The 17,356-nt window shown below is 41.1% G+C and overlaps 1 protein-coding gene across 1 annotated transcript; it reads right to left on the bottom strand.

Moving 5' to 3' along the window:
* Positions 1-2,195: 2,195 nt before the first annotated feature.
* LOC149404558 (RING-H2 finger protein ATL22-like) lies at positions 2,196-16,641 on the bottom strand. The gene is made up of 2 exons (XM_089607113.1): positions 16,014-16,641; positions 2,196-2,464 (listed from the first exon to the last, which is right to left on the bottom strand). Exons 1-2 carry the CDS (start codon positions 16,633-16,635, stop codon positions 2,277-2,279), a joined length of 810 nt encoding a protein of 269 aa, XP_089463239.1. The 5' UTR covers positions 16,636-16,641; the 3' UTR covers positions 2,196-2,276.
* Positions 16,642-17,356: the final 715 nt, after the last annotated feature.

Consider the following 17,356-nt stretch of genomic DNA (forward strand, 5'->3'; position numbering starts at 1 on the left):
GGGGAGACGAGCGTTGCAACTTTCTAAGAGCTTCTCAAAGATCAAGCTTCAAGAAAGGTTAGTAAACTTCTTAGCTTATAATAGTTTTTAATTACATGTACTTGCTCTTTTGTCTAGGTTAGTAAAAAACCGTTTTTACTTGCAAAAGAAATTTTTTAAAATTCCGCCGCTTACCGAAGCGTTAATTATTTTCTTAAACCCTAGATCGATTCCAACAATTGTCTGTATCCCCTCTCCCTATCGTCTTTCAAGCCAATTCCAATTCAAGCCTCACCAAAGTCAAGCTCTCTCAAGCCTGTTATTTGTCCTTACATAAGTGTTGTAGTTGTAACTGTTGTAAACGTGTCAAATATGTCAGCAAGTCCTTGTTCACTGTCACGTTCAATCAAAGATAGTCTTGTGTCCTGTTAACAATCTGAGATAGAGATCTGGCATAGACGTTTAGGCCATCCTTGCTCAACTGTTATCAGTCTTGTAATTCCTCTGTCAATAAATGAAATAAACAAAGTTCCAAAATGTACTTCTTGCATTCTTGGCAAAATGCATCATAAATCCTTTCCTTCTTCAGTTTCAAAAACCACAAACTATTGGAGTTGTCCATTAGATCTATGGGGACCTGCACCACGTGTGTCTATAGATGGTTATAAGTATTATGTCTTGTTTATAGATGACTTCACTAAATATACCTGGATTTTTCCTCTCAAACTCAAGTCTGAAACTATGTCTGTGTTCCTTAAGTTCAATGCCTTTGTTGATAGACATTTCTCCGCCAAGATTCAAACTATACACACAGACTGGGGTGGTGAGTTCAGAGGTCTAAGTATTCATCTAGAGACCCTAGGAATCAGACACATTCGACCATGTCCCTATATCCATCAACAAAATGGATCTGCAAAAAGAAAACATCAACATGTTGTTGAAATTGGCTTATCCCTCCTAGCACAATCAGCCTTGCCAAGTGAATTTTGGTAGGATGCATTCTTCACAGAAGCGACTATAATCAATGTCCTTCCCACCCCAACCCTACAAAACATGGCTGTCAGTGAAGCAGTTAAATAAGCCATTTGGTTAAAGGGTCTAGTGAATGAACTTGGTTTCACTCAGAAACAAGTAATAGTGCACTGTGACAGTCAGTCTGCCATTCATCTATCAAAGCATCAAGTGTTTCACGAGAGGTAAAAGCATATTGACATCAAGATGCACTTTGTGAGAGACATTTCAACTCTGTGAAGTCAAGATAGAGAAGATCGGCACTGAAGATAACACATCTGACATGCTTACAAAATCAGAACCTTGACACAAGTTTGCACATTGTCTAGAACTGATACGGGTGAGGAAGAAGATAGAGGAGGTTGGTCCTTAGGGATCGGGAACAAGAAGACTAGGGTCACTAAATGAAGGTCTCACGACTAAGGTGGAGAATTAATCGAGACCAATCTTAAATCTTCATCACAAGCTCTAGTGTGCATATCCTTAAATAACAAAACCGTTGGATCATATGGCCAGAGGTTGCTTCCTGCTCAAGGCATCGACGGCTGGGATTGAAAGCAGGTTTTTTGAGTTGTTTTGACTTGTATATATAGAGGAGAATGAAAATAAGTCTGTAGTAACTTCATTCTACCTCAATTACTTGGGAAACACTTGGGAAACACAATTTGAGAGAATTTTTATCAGGACAAAACACAAAAAAGGGAAATAGTGAGAGAGAGGGAGAGAGTGTGTAAACAAACTTGATAGTGATCTTGATCTTCGTTGCTGGATGTAGGCACATTGCCGAACCAAGGTAAAATTATGTCTTATTATTTTTCCGCACTTGATTTGTCGGGTTTCATTGTGATTCTGGTTTGCTTGAAATTGAAGAAACCTAGGGTTTTGAAATTGAATTCCAAGCAAGAATCTCTACACATATATTAAGAAAAACGGGAACTCTATAGCTCATAATCTTGCCTCTGTGGATTTTGATTCTTCTTTTACTAATAGTTGGTTTGGTGAACCCCTTGATTGTATTCGATCTTCTTTAATGGCCGATTGTGCCAATGCTCAATAGAAGCTCATAAAACCAAACTTACTCTAAAAAATGTAGAATGAATAATAATAATAATAATAAACTTGATTAACTATTCGTACAAAATATTTATAGATGTCTTAGCAAAAAATACACACTAAAACTTTGAAGTTTTAAAATTATATACACATCTTTAGTTTTTCATAATGACAGAAGTAGTTCTAATTGTTGCTAATTTCATAAGAACATGAATGTTGTTAAAGTAGTCCTTTCAGCACAGATCATTTACTTGATCACCATTATTGGTTTCCTCAGTAGAACAAGATTTATAGTCTCCTAAATCATTGTCTTGATCACCATTAAATTCCTCTCCATGAACTGACTTGTTGGCGTAATAGGTAGTCTTGATCGTCAACAGTGCTGTCGCCACGGCTAAAATAATGATACCAACGCCAAAGCCTACACACATGTAACCCAAGAAATTGTTAGTTTTCTGAATATAATAAGTTAGAAAATCTAGGGTTTTTTTTTTCTCTCCTTTAGCTTCAAACATTTCACTTTTTTTCCGTAGTCAACTCCAGAGTTCTTTCATCCATCTCATATTTTCTTTTATTAACTTTATTCTTAATTTCAAAGGTCCAATATGATTATATTAATTCAAACTGTCATACTAGAAATTAATTTCTATTTTTTTGTTATATATTTTATGTATCTTCAAGATTATTGAACAACACACTGAATTTTGTCGGAGTTCATTGAATTCAAACAAAATAAAAAATTCTGAATTCCGATAGATTTTTAAACCATAAATGTTTATTGGACTCCGCTAGAGTTCAATGATATCGGATGGCTTCAATTAGCTTCAACTATCTTCCGTATAAGTAAAAATATTTGAGAAAAAAATAATTTTTTTTTTCAAAAATAAATTTTACATTTGTTTATTAATTTTTAGAGTGAAAGAGAGATAAAATGAGATAGATTAAAAAAATAAGATTAAAAAGATTGAGCGCAAAAATAAGGTTGAAAATAATAAAGAAAGATAATTGTTTGAAGTTATTTTGGTTCAAATTGTCAAAATAACATATTTATAAGTTTCTCTATACAAAGCCCTAGAATATGGTAGCAAATAACTTATATGGAAAATGGGAATTTAAAATACAAGAATAGAGCTTAAAATTGCACCATTCCCAAAAATACGGTGTTTCAATGTCTTTCAAATTTATTATTTTTCAAAATGTAAATAATTATTTTTCTTATAAATGAAATATACATAATAATAAAAAATAAAATAGAGCCGAAAACCATAAACAATAAAAAAAAATATGTAACATAAAAAACAATGGTTTACACATGAAAGCCCTATGTTTGTGACAAATATTTAATCAAAGATGAGTTTCTTGTTAAATAAACAGTATATATGAAGTTTTAAGCATAGTTAATCGGTTAATGCACCGAAGGCTTAATGTTAATATAAATTTCAATTAAAAATAATCGTTCTTTTAATTTTTAACTTATATGACTTATTTAATTAAAATATAATTAAATATACGTTAATTATAAAGTTAAATCAAGTATTCAATTTTATTTATAATAATATTAAAGAAATATAAAGTAAAACTAAGCTTACTAATTTTAAAACTAAACTTAAATATTAGGTAAAATACTTAAATAACTTGGTAATCTTGGTTTATTTTGGTTAACCTAATAAAAAAAATTCAGTTAAACGACTAAGCTTAAACATAAAATTTTTGTTCAAGATTAACATGAATTAATTGAAAAAACTCGTCTTTATCTATATGTACAAAGATTATTACTTCGTAGCATATGGAAAATGATGTGAAGTGATAAAGATTATTACTTCATCTTTAATTAAATAAAAGTAATAATCACATTTCGTAGTAACAAAAGTTTTATTACTTCATCTTTAATATGATAAACTGAGGATATTATTATTACTCTTTTGTTTTCTAATTGTGTAAATAGATACATCATATTGTTTCCAAAAAAGTAATATAGGCTTTGGCCGTGGTTACCTCAAGCTTGAAATTTCCAAACGTTTTCAGAGCAAGAAATAAAAAAAATTGCAAACGTTTCTCCCATGACTTGCTTGTCAATCAGTAGTCAAGAGTTGACTTCATTCATTTGTGTATGACTTGGGCCAATTTTAATACTAGCCAGGATAGGGAGAAGAGACTTGGAAAGTTACCCGGTTTTAAAGACTAAGTCCAACTTTTTCATTACAAAAAAAAAAAAAAAAAAAAAAAAAAAAAAAAAAGAAGAAGAAGAAAAAAGACAAGTCCAACTTTCAGAAAATACAAGTCCAACTTTGCAACATGGTGAAACTAACTTATAAATTTATAATGCAATTTAGTACTACTAATAGAATTCGAAAGGCAAAAACAATGATCTTCGCATTACTTACTTTCATATAGTTATTTTTTTTAATATATTTTCTTTATAGCCTTTATTATACGGCAAGCTTAGGCTCCTCAATTATTAAAAAAAAAAAAAAAAAAAAAAAAAAAAGCTTAGGCTCCTCAAATTAAAAAATATAAATCCTGTGCAATTTTCTCTCCAACCGTAGTTTTCACACGAAAAGCACTCTCCTATAGTAAGTAAGTTAACGTGTATGCATGGCCAATCTCAAAGACTGATAAATTATATTCCTTGCGTACAACTAACTCGAACAAACTTCCTTCAAAGCAACAAAAGAAAAATTTATTCGGATTATGCTACAATTTGGTAGACCTAAAATATATACGTAGCTTGTCCAAGAATATATATTAATTCAAGTGAAGCAGATTTTTCAACACCTATAGTACATATGTAGATTAATGAACAAAAACTATCTTCAAACTATTCATTCTTACAGCTTTTTAATCAATTTTTTTTACAAACATAAAAAATATTTGTACTGATATATCCAATATCAAAACAACTCAAAATCATTCAAATTCTAACAATATAAATTATGTAAGTGTTGTTTAGTATTGTATGGCTATGTTATAATATAAGTAGCAAGTCTTTTTTTTTTTTTAGTTTGGACAAGTATGTTCTTGTTGACCTGTAAAATTAGTACAACAATATCTCACGAAAATACACAGACTCCGAGTACGAGGGCTCCGAGTACAGAGGTGATTTAGGCAAGACTTTCTCTTTATACAGACGAATTTAATACAAGAGAGCAGTGTTTTCTAGAGATTTCAAGTGAAAGAAAGTGTGTAAAAAGTCCGTGCTTCGTTCTGTGTCGCGTCTTCTATTTATACTCGTCTGGTGTAGCTTCGAGGTCGTGTCTTTGACGGTTATTCTGAGGAACGTGGGGTGATCAATCCCACGTTCTGGACGGTTTTGGGTAACTGCCTCTTGATGAGGTGGACGGTTAATACTCTTTGTATGGTTCCTGAACCGTCAAGGTGTGCGTTTTAGAGTTTGAAACATGTTTTCTATTGATTTTGACTAGTCTTTGACCCACGTTCTTCTCTTCTCTTCGAAATTCTGATCGGTGAGTTTCGTTCTTAACTTATGAACGGTTCGTTCCTTTTCAATGGATGGCCCTTGGGTTTACTTAACCTGAGCTCGGTGCTGGATTCTTCTCGCTGCTCGGTAGTCCGACTATCCTACTCGGAGTCTGACTAATTTATCCCGTAACAGCTGCCCTCCAGTTTCTTAGTTTTTTCTTTAGCAAAAATGGTAAGGAACTATTTCGGTTTGCTTCGTGACCGTGTTCATCTTTGCTTACTTGTCTCGGGACGATCCGAGTAGAATTCTCATTCTTTTTTCTCTTTGCAGGACATCATACGACGTCGTTTGATTTTTGGCATTACCGAACCGTTGCGTCTTTTGTTTTGACGGTCAGATGTGTTTGGCTTCTTGGACAAGCTTAATCCCTGCCGTTCGTGTGGTCTTTATATAAGACCTTTTCTCAAATTTTGAATTCATTTTGCTTTTTCTTCTAAATTTTAGTCTCGGAGCGTTCTCGGCTTGATCTGCTTAATCGGACCGTGCTATTAGCTCTCTCGCTTTGTACTCGGATCTTCCGACCTCCAATCTTGTGGGTAAGGCTTTTTTATCATTGATCTGATACTCCCTTTTTGATTTGAGGTCGTTGTTCGGCGATCTGTATTTTCTTTTGCTTCTCGTATTTGGACCCTTCGGACTTTAGGGATCTTAGTTTCTTAACTTCCTTAGGGCTATGGGAGGACTTGCGCGTCCTGATCTGAGTTTTGACCCTCGCGTTGTTCGACGATCGGAGCCCGATCCCGATAGCGTTATCTTGTCGGATGGGTCCTCGTTTCCTTTTCTCAGGAGTACAGAGGTGATTTAGGCAAGACTTTTTCTTTATACAGACGAATCTAATACAAGAGAGCAGTGTTTTCTAGAGATTTCAAGTGAAAGAAAGTGTGTAAAAAGTCCGTGCTTCGTTCTGTGTCGCGTCTTCTATTTATACTCGTCTGGTGTAGCTTCGCGGTCGTGTCTTTGACGGTTATTCTGAGGAACGTGGGGTGATCAATCCCACGTTCTGGACGGTTTTGGGTAACTGCCTCTTGATGAGGTGGACGGTTAATACTCTTTGTATGGTTCCTGAACCGTCAAGGTGTGCGTTTTAGAGTTTGAAACATGTTTTCTATTGATTTTGACTAGTCTTTGACCCACGTTCTTCTCTTCTCTTCGAAGTTCTGATCGGTGGGTTTCGTTCTTAACTTATGAACGGTTCGTTCCTTTTCAATGGATGGCCCTTGGGTTTACTTAACCTGAGCTCGGTGCTGGATTCTTCTCGCTGCTCGGTAGTCCGACTATCCTACTCGGAGTCTGACTAATTTATCCCGTAACAGCTGCCCTCCAGTTTCTTAGTTTTTTCTTTAGCAAAAATGGTAAGGAACTATTTCGGTTTGCTTCGTGACCGTGTTCATCTTTGCTTACTTGTCTCGGGACGATCCGAGTAGAATTCTCATTCTTTTTTCTCTTTGCAAGACATCATACGACGTCGTTTGATTTTTGGCATTACCGAACCGTTGTGTCTTTTGTTTTGACAGTCAGATGTGTTTGGCTTCTTGGACAAGCTTAATCCCTGCCGTTCGTGTGGTCTTTATATAAGACCTTTTCTCAAATTTTGAATTCATTTTGCTTTTTCTTCTAAATTTTAGTCTCGGAGCGTTCTCGGCTTGATCTGCTTATTCGGACCGTGCTATTAGCTCTCTCGCTTTGTACTCGGATCTTCCGACCTCCAATCTTTTGGGTAAGGCTTTTTTTATCATTGATCTGATACTCCCTTTTTGATTTGAGGTCGTTGTTCGGCGATCTGTATTTTCTTTTTCTTCTCGTATTTGGACCCTTCGGACTTTAGGGATCTTAGTTTCTTAACTTCCTTAGGGCTATGGGAGGACTTGCGCGTCCTGATCTGAGTTTTGACCCTCGCGTTGTTCGACGATCGGAGCCCGATCCCGATAGCGTTATCTTGTCGGATGGGTCCTCGTTTCCTTTTCTCAGGAGTCGCGTCTGGTATCATATTCCAGAGATCGGATGGGACCGCCCTGTAATGGCCTTTGATGAATCATGCGTGCCTCCTAGTCCTGAGTCCGAGGGGGTTGATAACGAGAAAAGGGTTTTTGACTCGTCTTCCCTGTCGTGTAGGGATACCATGGTTGTGGAGATATCGTCTTCGTCCGCCTCTTCGGGGGAGAGCGGGTCGGAATCTCGAGATTCAACGAGCCTATCTCTTTCACAGGACCGAGGAAAGGGCTCTTCTCAAGGCATACCCGGTCCAAGTGGGAGGACGTTTGGGGTTGATCTCCCAGAGGAAGAGGATGAGGCCTTGGTCTTTGAACGGAAAGAGGGCCAGTTTTCGGACAAGGTTTGGACTTCTCGGGTTACCGAGAAATATATACAAGGGCTGAGGGAGGAATTTGAGATAGCTGATGGAATTATCCTCTCGGCACCTTTGGAACACGAGAGAGCCGATCAGCCTCCTGTCGGAAAGATTGCGTTCAATAAGGCTATTTTGAACGTGATCGGGGGGTTGCCAATGCATCCTCTCATTTCCCAGTTCGTTTCCGACCTGGGTTGTTCTCCTACCCAGCTCGTCCCCAATGTGTATAAGATCTTTGTCGGGATGGCCGTGCTATGGGCGAAAATTTATGATCGCCCTGTCACTTTGCAAGATTTTTCGCAATACTACTCGTTTAAGTCGGCCCCAGGGCAGCATGGTTACTATTATGCTCGGGCCAATGATGATCAGTCTAAGGTGGTTACTCGCCTGCCGACCAGCCAGAAAAATTGGAAAGACCATTTCTTTTGGGTCGAAGGGAATGCTTCTTATGAAAGGTGCCCCATAAGGGCTTCGTTCTCGGAACTGGGTGTGACTCTGGTTCAGAATTCTTATTTGATAATCTGAGCCAGGTTTTTGTTCTGGGTTCTTACATGTTTTATGTTTGGTTCCAGGTTCCCTTCCGCAATACTCCGAGGACGAGCGACCACTCCACTCAGAAATTTTTGATCTTTCAGAGGCTGATCGGTCGACGTTTTTGTTGTCGGACCCGGACCTGCTCGACCAATATTATTATTACCCTTATTCAAGTAAGTATTTTACTTGCCCTTTATCGACTTGCATATGTTCCAGTCTTCTCTCATTTTCATTTTTGTTTCTTAACAGAGATTGCCCAGATGGCGAAAAAGAAATCCGCTCCCGAGCTGATCCCTCCCAACCCGAAACGTGTCAAGGCTTCTAAGGCTTCGGCTGCCAGCAAGCGGGCGGCCTCGTCTATTTCGAAGGTTTCGGAGCCTCTGAGCTCTTCTCCGGTTAAGAGCCTGGCCGAGCCTTCTTCTGCCTCTGATCCTCTGGCTCCGGTTGTCACTTTTCTCCGCGAGCGTTTCCCTGCCGAGAAGGTTCAGGAGGTTCTCAGGTTCGAGCCTTTGGAGAGGCTTAACCAGGCTACCGATTCGGAGGTTTCGGTATGTTTTTACTCATCTAGTCGGCATCTTTTCCCCTTTTTGATAACTCGTTGTGGCTGACCTTTTGATCGTTGCAGAGTTTTGTCAGTATGACCGGTCTTGTCGGACTGCTAGGCTCCGAGCTCACTTCCCTGAGACAAAGGAATGATCGATTCCTCAAGGAGAGAGATGCTGCCAGGGATGAGACGGCGAAGGTTAGGTCTGAGCTAACCCGGAAGTTTCGAGAAGACCTTGAGGCTGCTCGCCTAGCGGCGGTGGAAGAGTACAAAGCTTCCGACGATTATCGTGATATGCGCGATGATCTCTATACCGCTGGAATGACCGAGGCTGTTCGGCTCCTTGGTCCGAAGAATCCTACTCTGGATGCGACGGATCTCGATCTCGACTCGGAGTCAAGGGCCAGCGAAGAAGGCGACCAGGAGTAGAGTTTATATTTGTTTTTTTTTTTTTTTTTGATTTCTGCTAACCCGCTTGGGTTTTGAACAATTGATCCGAGGTCGGATCTTTATTATGTAATTTTCGTTTTACCCTTTCGGGATTTGAACAATTGATCCTTGGTTGGATCTATATTTTGTGTAAATTCACTTAAGTTTCAAAATTTTGGCAAAGTAAAGTATCACTAGGTATATTTTGAGTTTCAAGTTTTCTAAAAAACTGTTTGTTAGTTATCTAGCCGCCCAGTTTACTTTGTTGAAATGAAAGATAATTAATACATAATGTGATAAATAATACATAATGCGATTCCCTGACAACATAAGTAATTCCGAGCAGAGGAACGAAAGACGAACAATTACTTGAAATCATAAATACATGATTACTTGAAATTCCAAGTAGAAGATCGAAAGATAGAAAATTACTTGAATTTATAAGTACGTGCGACCAAGCCGCTTTTCGAAATTGTAAACATAATTCATGCGACCAAGCCGCTTTTTGAAAATGTAAACGCGATACATGCGACCAAGCCGCTTTTTGAAAATTTAACGAGTAAAAAACTTAAACGTAAAATCGGCGAAGGTGCTCAGCATTCCAGGGGTTTTTCTCCATATCGCCGCTCAACTGTTGTAGTCGGTAGGCCCCGTTTCCGAAGTCTTCTCGGATGATGTAGGGTCCTTCCCAGTTTGCATTGAAGGCTCCTTCCTGGTGGATTTTGGTGTGGAGAAAAACTCTTCTGAGGACTTTGTCGCCGACTTTGAATGATCTTGGTCGGACTTTCCTGTTGAAATACCGAGAAACCTTTTGTTGGTTAGCTAGATTTCTTAATCTGGCGTTTTCTCTTTTTTCTTCTAACAGGTCTAGACTAATTTCAAGCATGTCGTTGTTTACCTTTGTAGAGTAATTTTCTCTTCTCATTGTTGGTATTAAGACGTCGGTCGATATGGCCGCGTCGGAACCGTATGCGAGGGAGAAGGGCGTTTCGCCAGTTGCGGAGTGCTCGGTGGTCCTGTATGACCAGAGGACTTCTTGGAGCATATCCACCCACTCTGATTTTTGCTCGTCTAACTTCGTTTTCAGGCCGTGTTTTATTGTTTTGTTGACGGCCTCCACCAATCCGTTGGACTGTGGTCTGACTGGTGTAGAAAAAACTTTGTTAATGCCATATTTTCACAAAAACCTTTGAAGGAATCACAGTCGAACTGAGTTCCGTGGTCGGATACAATTTTGACTGGTATTCCAAACCGAGTAATGATATTTTTCCATACGAATTTCTCAATTGCATGGGCCGTTATTTTGTTTAAGGGCTCGGCTTCAACCCATTTTGAAAAATAGTCGATGGCTACAATCGCGTACCTGCATCCGCCTCGGCCTGTTGGCAAAGCTCCGATTAGGTCTATTCCCCATTCTGCGAACGGGATCGGGCATGCGAGAGAGATGAGGGGGTTAGGTGGAAGCCTCGGTATGTTTGAAAACTTTTGACACTTGACGCATCTTTGCGTCATGCGTCGAGCATCGGCCTTTAATGTTGGCCAGTAGAGTCCCTGTCGGATGATCTTTTGTGCCAATGCTTCGCATCCGATGTGACTTCCGCATATCCCTTCATGGATTTCTTTGAGAGCGTACTCGGCTTCATCTTCATCTAGGCATTTGAGTAGAGCTCGGGAAAATCCCCTTTTGTAGAGATTCTGACCTTCGAGGAAATATCGGGCAGCTCTGAACTTCAAACTTCTAGCCTCATTTTTCTCTTTGGGTAGAGTTTCGTGCTGCAAGTATTCCCTGATCGGAGTTTGCCAAGACTTTCGTCGCTCGACTTGAAGCACATGGGTGGCTTGCTCAATGCTGGGCTGCCCAATTTTGATCACTGGGATTGACTCCGAGTCTGATCCTTGAGTGGCGTGCTTTGCTAATGCGTCGGCCTCTTCGTTCATGGCCCTTGGGACTTGGGTGATCTCGCAAAGTTCGAATTTGCTTGCTAGGTTCCTAGCTTTCTCGGCATATAGCGACATTTTTTCGCCTTTTGCCTTGTCTCCTTCTGGACTGGATAGCGCAATTCCGACCCCGGACCCTTTTTCGTTGACTGCTCCGTCTACATACATGTCCCAAATCGGGAATTCAACTGGCCTGTATGTGAACTCTGCAATGAAGTCAGCGACTGCCTGCCCTTTAATTGCTGGTCGGGGGCTGAAGTGTATGTCATATTGTGTCAACTCAATTGACCATTTCATTAGCCTTCCGGACACGTCAGGCTTTTGCAGCACCTGGCGCAGTGGGAAATTGGTGAGGACCGTAATCGGATGTGCGAGGAAGTAGTGTTTTAGCTTCCGAGAAGCAGTGATGAGGGCGAAAGCTAGCTTTTCGAGTTCCGGGTATCTTCCTTCCGCCTCGTTAAGGCGCCGAGAAGTGTAATAAACTGGGACCTGGTGTTTTCCCTCATTCTTGATCAGCGCTGAACTTACTGCATGTTCCGAGACGGCTAGGTAGATCTCCAGGGGCTCTCCTTCCTGCACTTTCCTTAAAGTCGGAGGCCATGCCAAGTGTTCCTTTAGAGACTCGAAGCTCTCGTCGCACTGCTTGGTCCATTCAAATTCCTTGGAGCCTCTGAGTATATTGAAGAAATGAATACTTCGGTCGGTAGACCGAGAGATAAAGCGACTTAATGCAGCTATGCATCCTGTCTGTTTTTGCACCTCTTTGATGTTTCGTGGTGGTCTCATGTTCCATAGGGCTGTGATCATTTCTGGATTCATTTCAATGCCTCGTTCATGAACGATGAAACCTAAGAATTTTCCTGCAGAGACACCAAACGTACATTTTAGAGGATTTAGTTTCATGCGATATTGCCTTAAAAGTTCGAATGATCTTCTAAGATCATTCGTATGTTCAACTATTTTTCGGCTTTTAACTAACAAGTCATCGATGTATGCTTCCATCGTAATCCCGAGTAATTCGGCGAACATTCGATTTACTAATCTTTGATATGTTGCTCCAGCATTTTTTAACCCGAAAGGCATTACCGTGTAACAGTATAGCCCCCGATCTGTTATGAATGCCGTGTGGTCCTGGTCGGGACCATACATAGGGATTTGATTGTAGCCGGAGTAGGCATCCATAAAACTTAGGATTTCATGGCCTGCCGTGGCGTCTACTAACTGATCTATTCTCGGCATTGGAAAACTATCCTTTGGGCAAGCCTTGTTCATATCTGTAAAATCCACACAAGTTCTCCATTTCCCGTTAGGTTTCTTGACCAGGACGGGGTTTGCTACCCATTTAGGATATTTAGTTTCTTTTATTGATCCGTTAGAAATCAGTTTGTCTACTTCTTCTTTTAGAGCAGTATACCTTTCGGAGTTTAAAGCCCTTCTTTTTTGTCTGATAGGTTTTTCTTTAGGATCTATATTTAACCTATGACATGCTATTTGAGGATCTATCCCCGTCATGTCGGACTGTGACCAGGCAAATATATCTAAGCTATTAGATAGGAGAGTAATTAAGTTATTTTTGGTACCTGATTCAAGATATTTTCCAATCTTGAGCTTCTTCTCAGGTTGCTTTGGATCTGGGGCGACTTCCTCGACTTCGTCTCCTGGGCCAATTTCTTCTCGGCTCGGGAGGCGTGGGTCAAAATCTGAATCGATCATCATAACCTTGTGGACATCTTTGTCCTGACTCTCTTTGAGATAATTCGCATAGCAGCTCTTTGCGATAGCCTGAGTTCCGACTACTTCACCTACCCCGTGCTCGGTAGGGAACTTCATCTTCAAATATTCCACCGACGCGACGGCCCCGAGGGACTGCAAGGTCGGCCTTCCAATGATCGCATTGAACGAAGATTTTCTGGGGACCACTATCCATGTTGTGTTGGTGGTTTTACTCTTCGGGTTTTCTCCCACAGTTATTGGGAGTGAGACTAATCCCTTGGGCTGGATTGAATCTCCCGTGAAGCCATAGAGATTTTCAGGGGAAGGAGCCAACGCGTCTTGCTTAAGACCCATCTTATTGAACGTGTCTTCATAGAGTACGTCAACAGCACTTCCAGTGTCCACCAAAATTCGGTGTACGTTCCTATTGCCGATTAGGGCCGAAATGACCAATGGATCGTTGTGAGGATACATCACCCACCGAGCATCTTTTGCTGTAAAGGTGATAGGCTCCGAGCTAGATTTGGCTATCTTGTTAGGCCTCTGCTCGGCTGTAAACAAGATCTGCCGGGGTCCTGCGTAGGCTTCCCTTACATAGCTCTTTTGAGCGCTCCTTGAAGTTCCTCCCACATGTGGTCCTCCGAGTATGAGTGAGATTTCGGCGTATGCCTCACCTTTCTGTTCCTCTTGCTCCCCTTGCTCGGCCTTGAATTTCTTCAACGCTCCTCTTCGGATTAGAGCTTCTATGGCTTCTTTGAGGTTGAAACAGTCGGCAGTGCGGTGACCGATGTCCGCGTGGAAAGCGCAATATTTTGTTTTATCTCTCCTTGAGATATCTTTCTTGATCGGCCTTGGCTTAGGGAAATCTTCCTTGTCCTGTGTAAGACTAAATATCTCCTCTATCGGGGCATTGAGCTTATGATATTTATCGAACTTACTGGAAAAAGGTTTCAGAGGTCCTGCTCCTGACCGGCTCTTCTTCGGTGGGCGGTTGTCCTCAGAATGTCGTTCCCTATGCTCTTCTCGGTAGCTCTTCGGCGGTTTTGCTTTTCTTGCCGCCAGCCTTGCTTCCTCCGCGTTGATATATCTCTGAGCTCTCTTCAGGAAATCGTTGTAATCCCTTGGACTAGACTTCTGAAGTGACCAGCAGAATTCTGATTCTGTTCGGACGCCGGAGGAGATCCCGAAGAGCTTAAAGTCTTCGTTCAGATCGTCAACTTGAAGAGCTTGCTCCGAATAGCGGTTAATAAAATCTTTTAGAGACTCGTCATGGGCTTGTCTTACCACCAGCAGTCTTTCTTTGGGGGTTTTCCCTGAGCTGGAGCCGACAAATTGTTCCATGAATTTTCTAGATAGCTGTTTCCAGGATCCTATGGAGTTTGGCTTTAATTTTCTGTACCATCTTTTGGCTGAGCCAGTCAGAGTGATAGAGAAAGCTCTGCACATGCAGCAGCATCCAAGAGGAAAAGGTGTCTATATGGTCTCCCGGGTCGGTCTTTCCATCGTATACTGGGATGCTTGGCATCCTAAAACGATCAGGCAACGGGTGTTCTAACACGCGGGCCGTGAAAGGGGAGATAGCTTCTCCAACCTTCGGAACAGACTCCTTCTGACCTAGGGCTACCTCTTCGATCCGACGTTCCAATCTTCTAAGATTTGTTTTGTTGGTGCTTGCACTGTCTTCGGTCTCCGAGCTTTCTAAGCTGTGCCTGAAAGTGCTTGAATGTCCTTTGTCCATGCTGGGCTGGTACCGATCAGGAATCTTTTCCTGACTGTACTGCTCCTTCTCGGACTCAGAATCATCTTCCATCCTCTCATACCGATCTCTAGCATGTTTCCGAGGTTTCTTAACCTGCGGATCTTGCCCGATGGGTTCTTTCCCTGATCGGTGCGAGGGCTCTTCATCTGGGATCACTATTGCGCTTCGCAGTGTGACCCTTTTTGCCTGCAACCTTCTCTTCAAATCCCTGTTATTTGCCTCTAAGACCGAGAGACGCTCTTGCATCTGTCTGAATTGTTCTTCGAGGCTGGGTTCCGGAAGGAGTTCAGCTATTTCTTCCGAGGTGAGAGGCAGGGTGCGGTTATGGTGCTCTATCTCCGTCTCCTGGTTAGAGACAGCGTTCACGGGTGCGGACGAACTAGCCATATTCTTCAGCTGGTCCCCCTCCTTCTAGCGCCAACTGTTGACCTGTAAAATTAGTACAACAATATCTCACGAAAATACACAGACTCCGAGTACGAGGGCTCCGAGTACAGAGGTGATTTAGGCAAGACTTTCTCTTTATACAGACGAATCTAATACAAGAGAGCAGTGTTTTCTAGAGATTTCAAGTGAAAGAAAGTGTGTAAAAAGTCCGTGCTTCGTTCTGTGTCGCGTCTTCTATTTATACTCGTCTGGTGTAGCTTCGAGGTCGTGTCTTTGACGGTTATTCTGAGGAACGTGGGGTGATCAATCCCACGTTCTGGACGGTTTTGGGTAACTGCCTCTTGGTGAGGTGGACGGTTAATACTCTTTGTATGGTTCCTGAACCGTCAAGGTGTGCGTTTTAGAGTTTGAAACATGTTTTCTATTGATTTTGACTAGTCTTTGACCCACGTTCTTCTCTTCTCTTCGAAGTTCTGATCGGTGGGTTTCGTTCTTAACTTATGAACGGTTCGTTCCTTTTCAATGGATGGCCCTTGGGTTTACTTAACCTGAGCTCGGTGCTGGATTCTTCTCGCTGCTCGGTAGTCCGACTATCCTACTCGGAGTCTGACTAATTTATCCCGTAACAGTTCTAAAAGTGAAAGATTTTATCTACAAAAAAAAAAATAAATTCGAATTTTATTTTATAAAAAAAAAAGGCTATAACACAAAGCGAATATTATTTTGGTCAAAAGGATCAGAAGTAATGTACCATGGATTATTTTGCACTAGAAAACAATAATACCGGAATTGAGCGGAAGAAGACGAAAATTAGATGAAGCAAAGTCATCGTGCGTACCTTGAAGAAGCCCAGCTGTAACGAAGCCACCAACTCCACGACGCAAAACAGAACTTTTGTCGTCCCAAGTCAACCCCAAACCAAAACTATCGTCGTCCAAATAAGGACTGTACCCGAACGGAATCCCAACGGTCTTGATTGCCTCGCATGAAACCGGAACTTCTGTATGAGGCTCCACAGTGTAAACATGGCGTCCGTGGCCACTGAGGTACGGAATCTCGTCGTGTGAGGTCAGCTCCGCCGAACAGTTGAGATAAGTATAGCTCTTGAGGCGGTAATAGTAGCGGAACGGAGTGAGCGAGAGATCGAGGTCGAGAAACACTCGGTGGACGCACCGTTTGGGGTCGGTTAGGTCGAGCTTTCGAGCATCGTAAGAGACCGATTTCACGGCCAGATCTCCATCATGAGACGGGAAGCGAATCACGGTCGAACCGGTTTCTTCCGCACAGCGAAGCTCGAAACCCGGGTTGGTTTCGGGGCCCCCGTGGAGGGTGTTTTGGTAAAAAGGGAACCGGGTTTGTGGGCCGTGGTCGGAGCACTTTGGGAAGGCTTTGGCATTTTGGATGCTTGAAGTGAATGAGATGATGAGAATGGTGATTGTGAAGGTCAAGTGGTTAGTCATTGTTGGAGGAATAATGCCTGGATTGGAAACTGTCCTTCATATATAGCCTATAGAGTAAATTAAATGGAGTATAATAATTATGATTATTATAACTAAAAAAGACTTGGACACGTGGTTAGCTCTACTAGCACGCCAAGATGGACAGTAGGGCCCAATCAAGACGGCTGAATCGGCCTCCAAAAGGCTGAAGTCTTCTTCTATGCTAAGTTACGGACCAGTTCAAAGTGATACTCGAGGTTGTTTGGCATGACATGAATGAGTAGTTATTATTAAAATAAATTTGTTGAATGATTTTATGTGCTTTTTATAATATAAAAAAAGTAAGAGTCATTCAAGTCATTATATATTGGATAAATTACATAAATGCCCCTGAACTTTTGATCACACTACAACAAATACGACAATTACCGACGATTTTTTTCGTCGGTAATAACCCTATAATCGTCGCTAAATCTATTTAGCGACGATTATTATATATCGTCGCTAAATGTCCCTGCCTAAATATATTTAGCGACGATTTATTCGTCGCTAAATATTTACCGACGATATTAGCGACGATAAATGTCGTGACGAGAAGTTTTTTTCCATTTTGAAACAGGTAATTAGCGACGACTTTGTCGTCGCTAATTCACGCGCGAAAATTTCCCGCGTGAATTAGCTTTGTCGTCGCTAATTACTTCTGTGTAATAATAAGTCGTCGCTAATTATTATTATTATTATT

This window comes from Urtica dioica, chromosome 2 (genome assembly GCF_054948205.1).
Source record: "Urtica dioica subsp. dioica isolate 48M chromosome 2, U.dioica_male_clone48M_v1_H2, whole genome shotgun sequence".
NCBI lineage: Eukaryota > Viridiplantae > Streptophyta > Magnoliopsida > Rosales > Urticaceae > Urtica > Urtica dioica.

Coding starts and splice junctions, on each gene's coding strand:
- LOC149404558 (XM_089607113.1), bottom strand. CDS start 16,635: ATGACTAACCACTTGACCTTCACAATCACCATTCTCATCATCTCATTC. Junction 2,465..16,013: donor TACAGCTGGGCTTCTTCAAG/GTACGCACGATG, acceptor ACATGTGTGTAG/GCTTTGGCGTTGGTATCATT.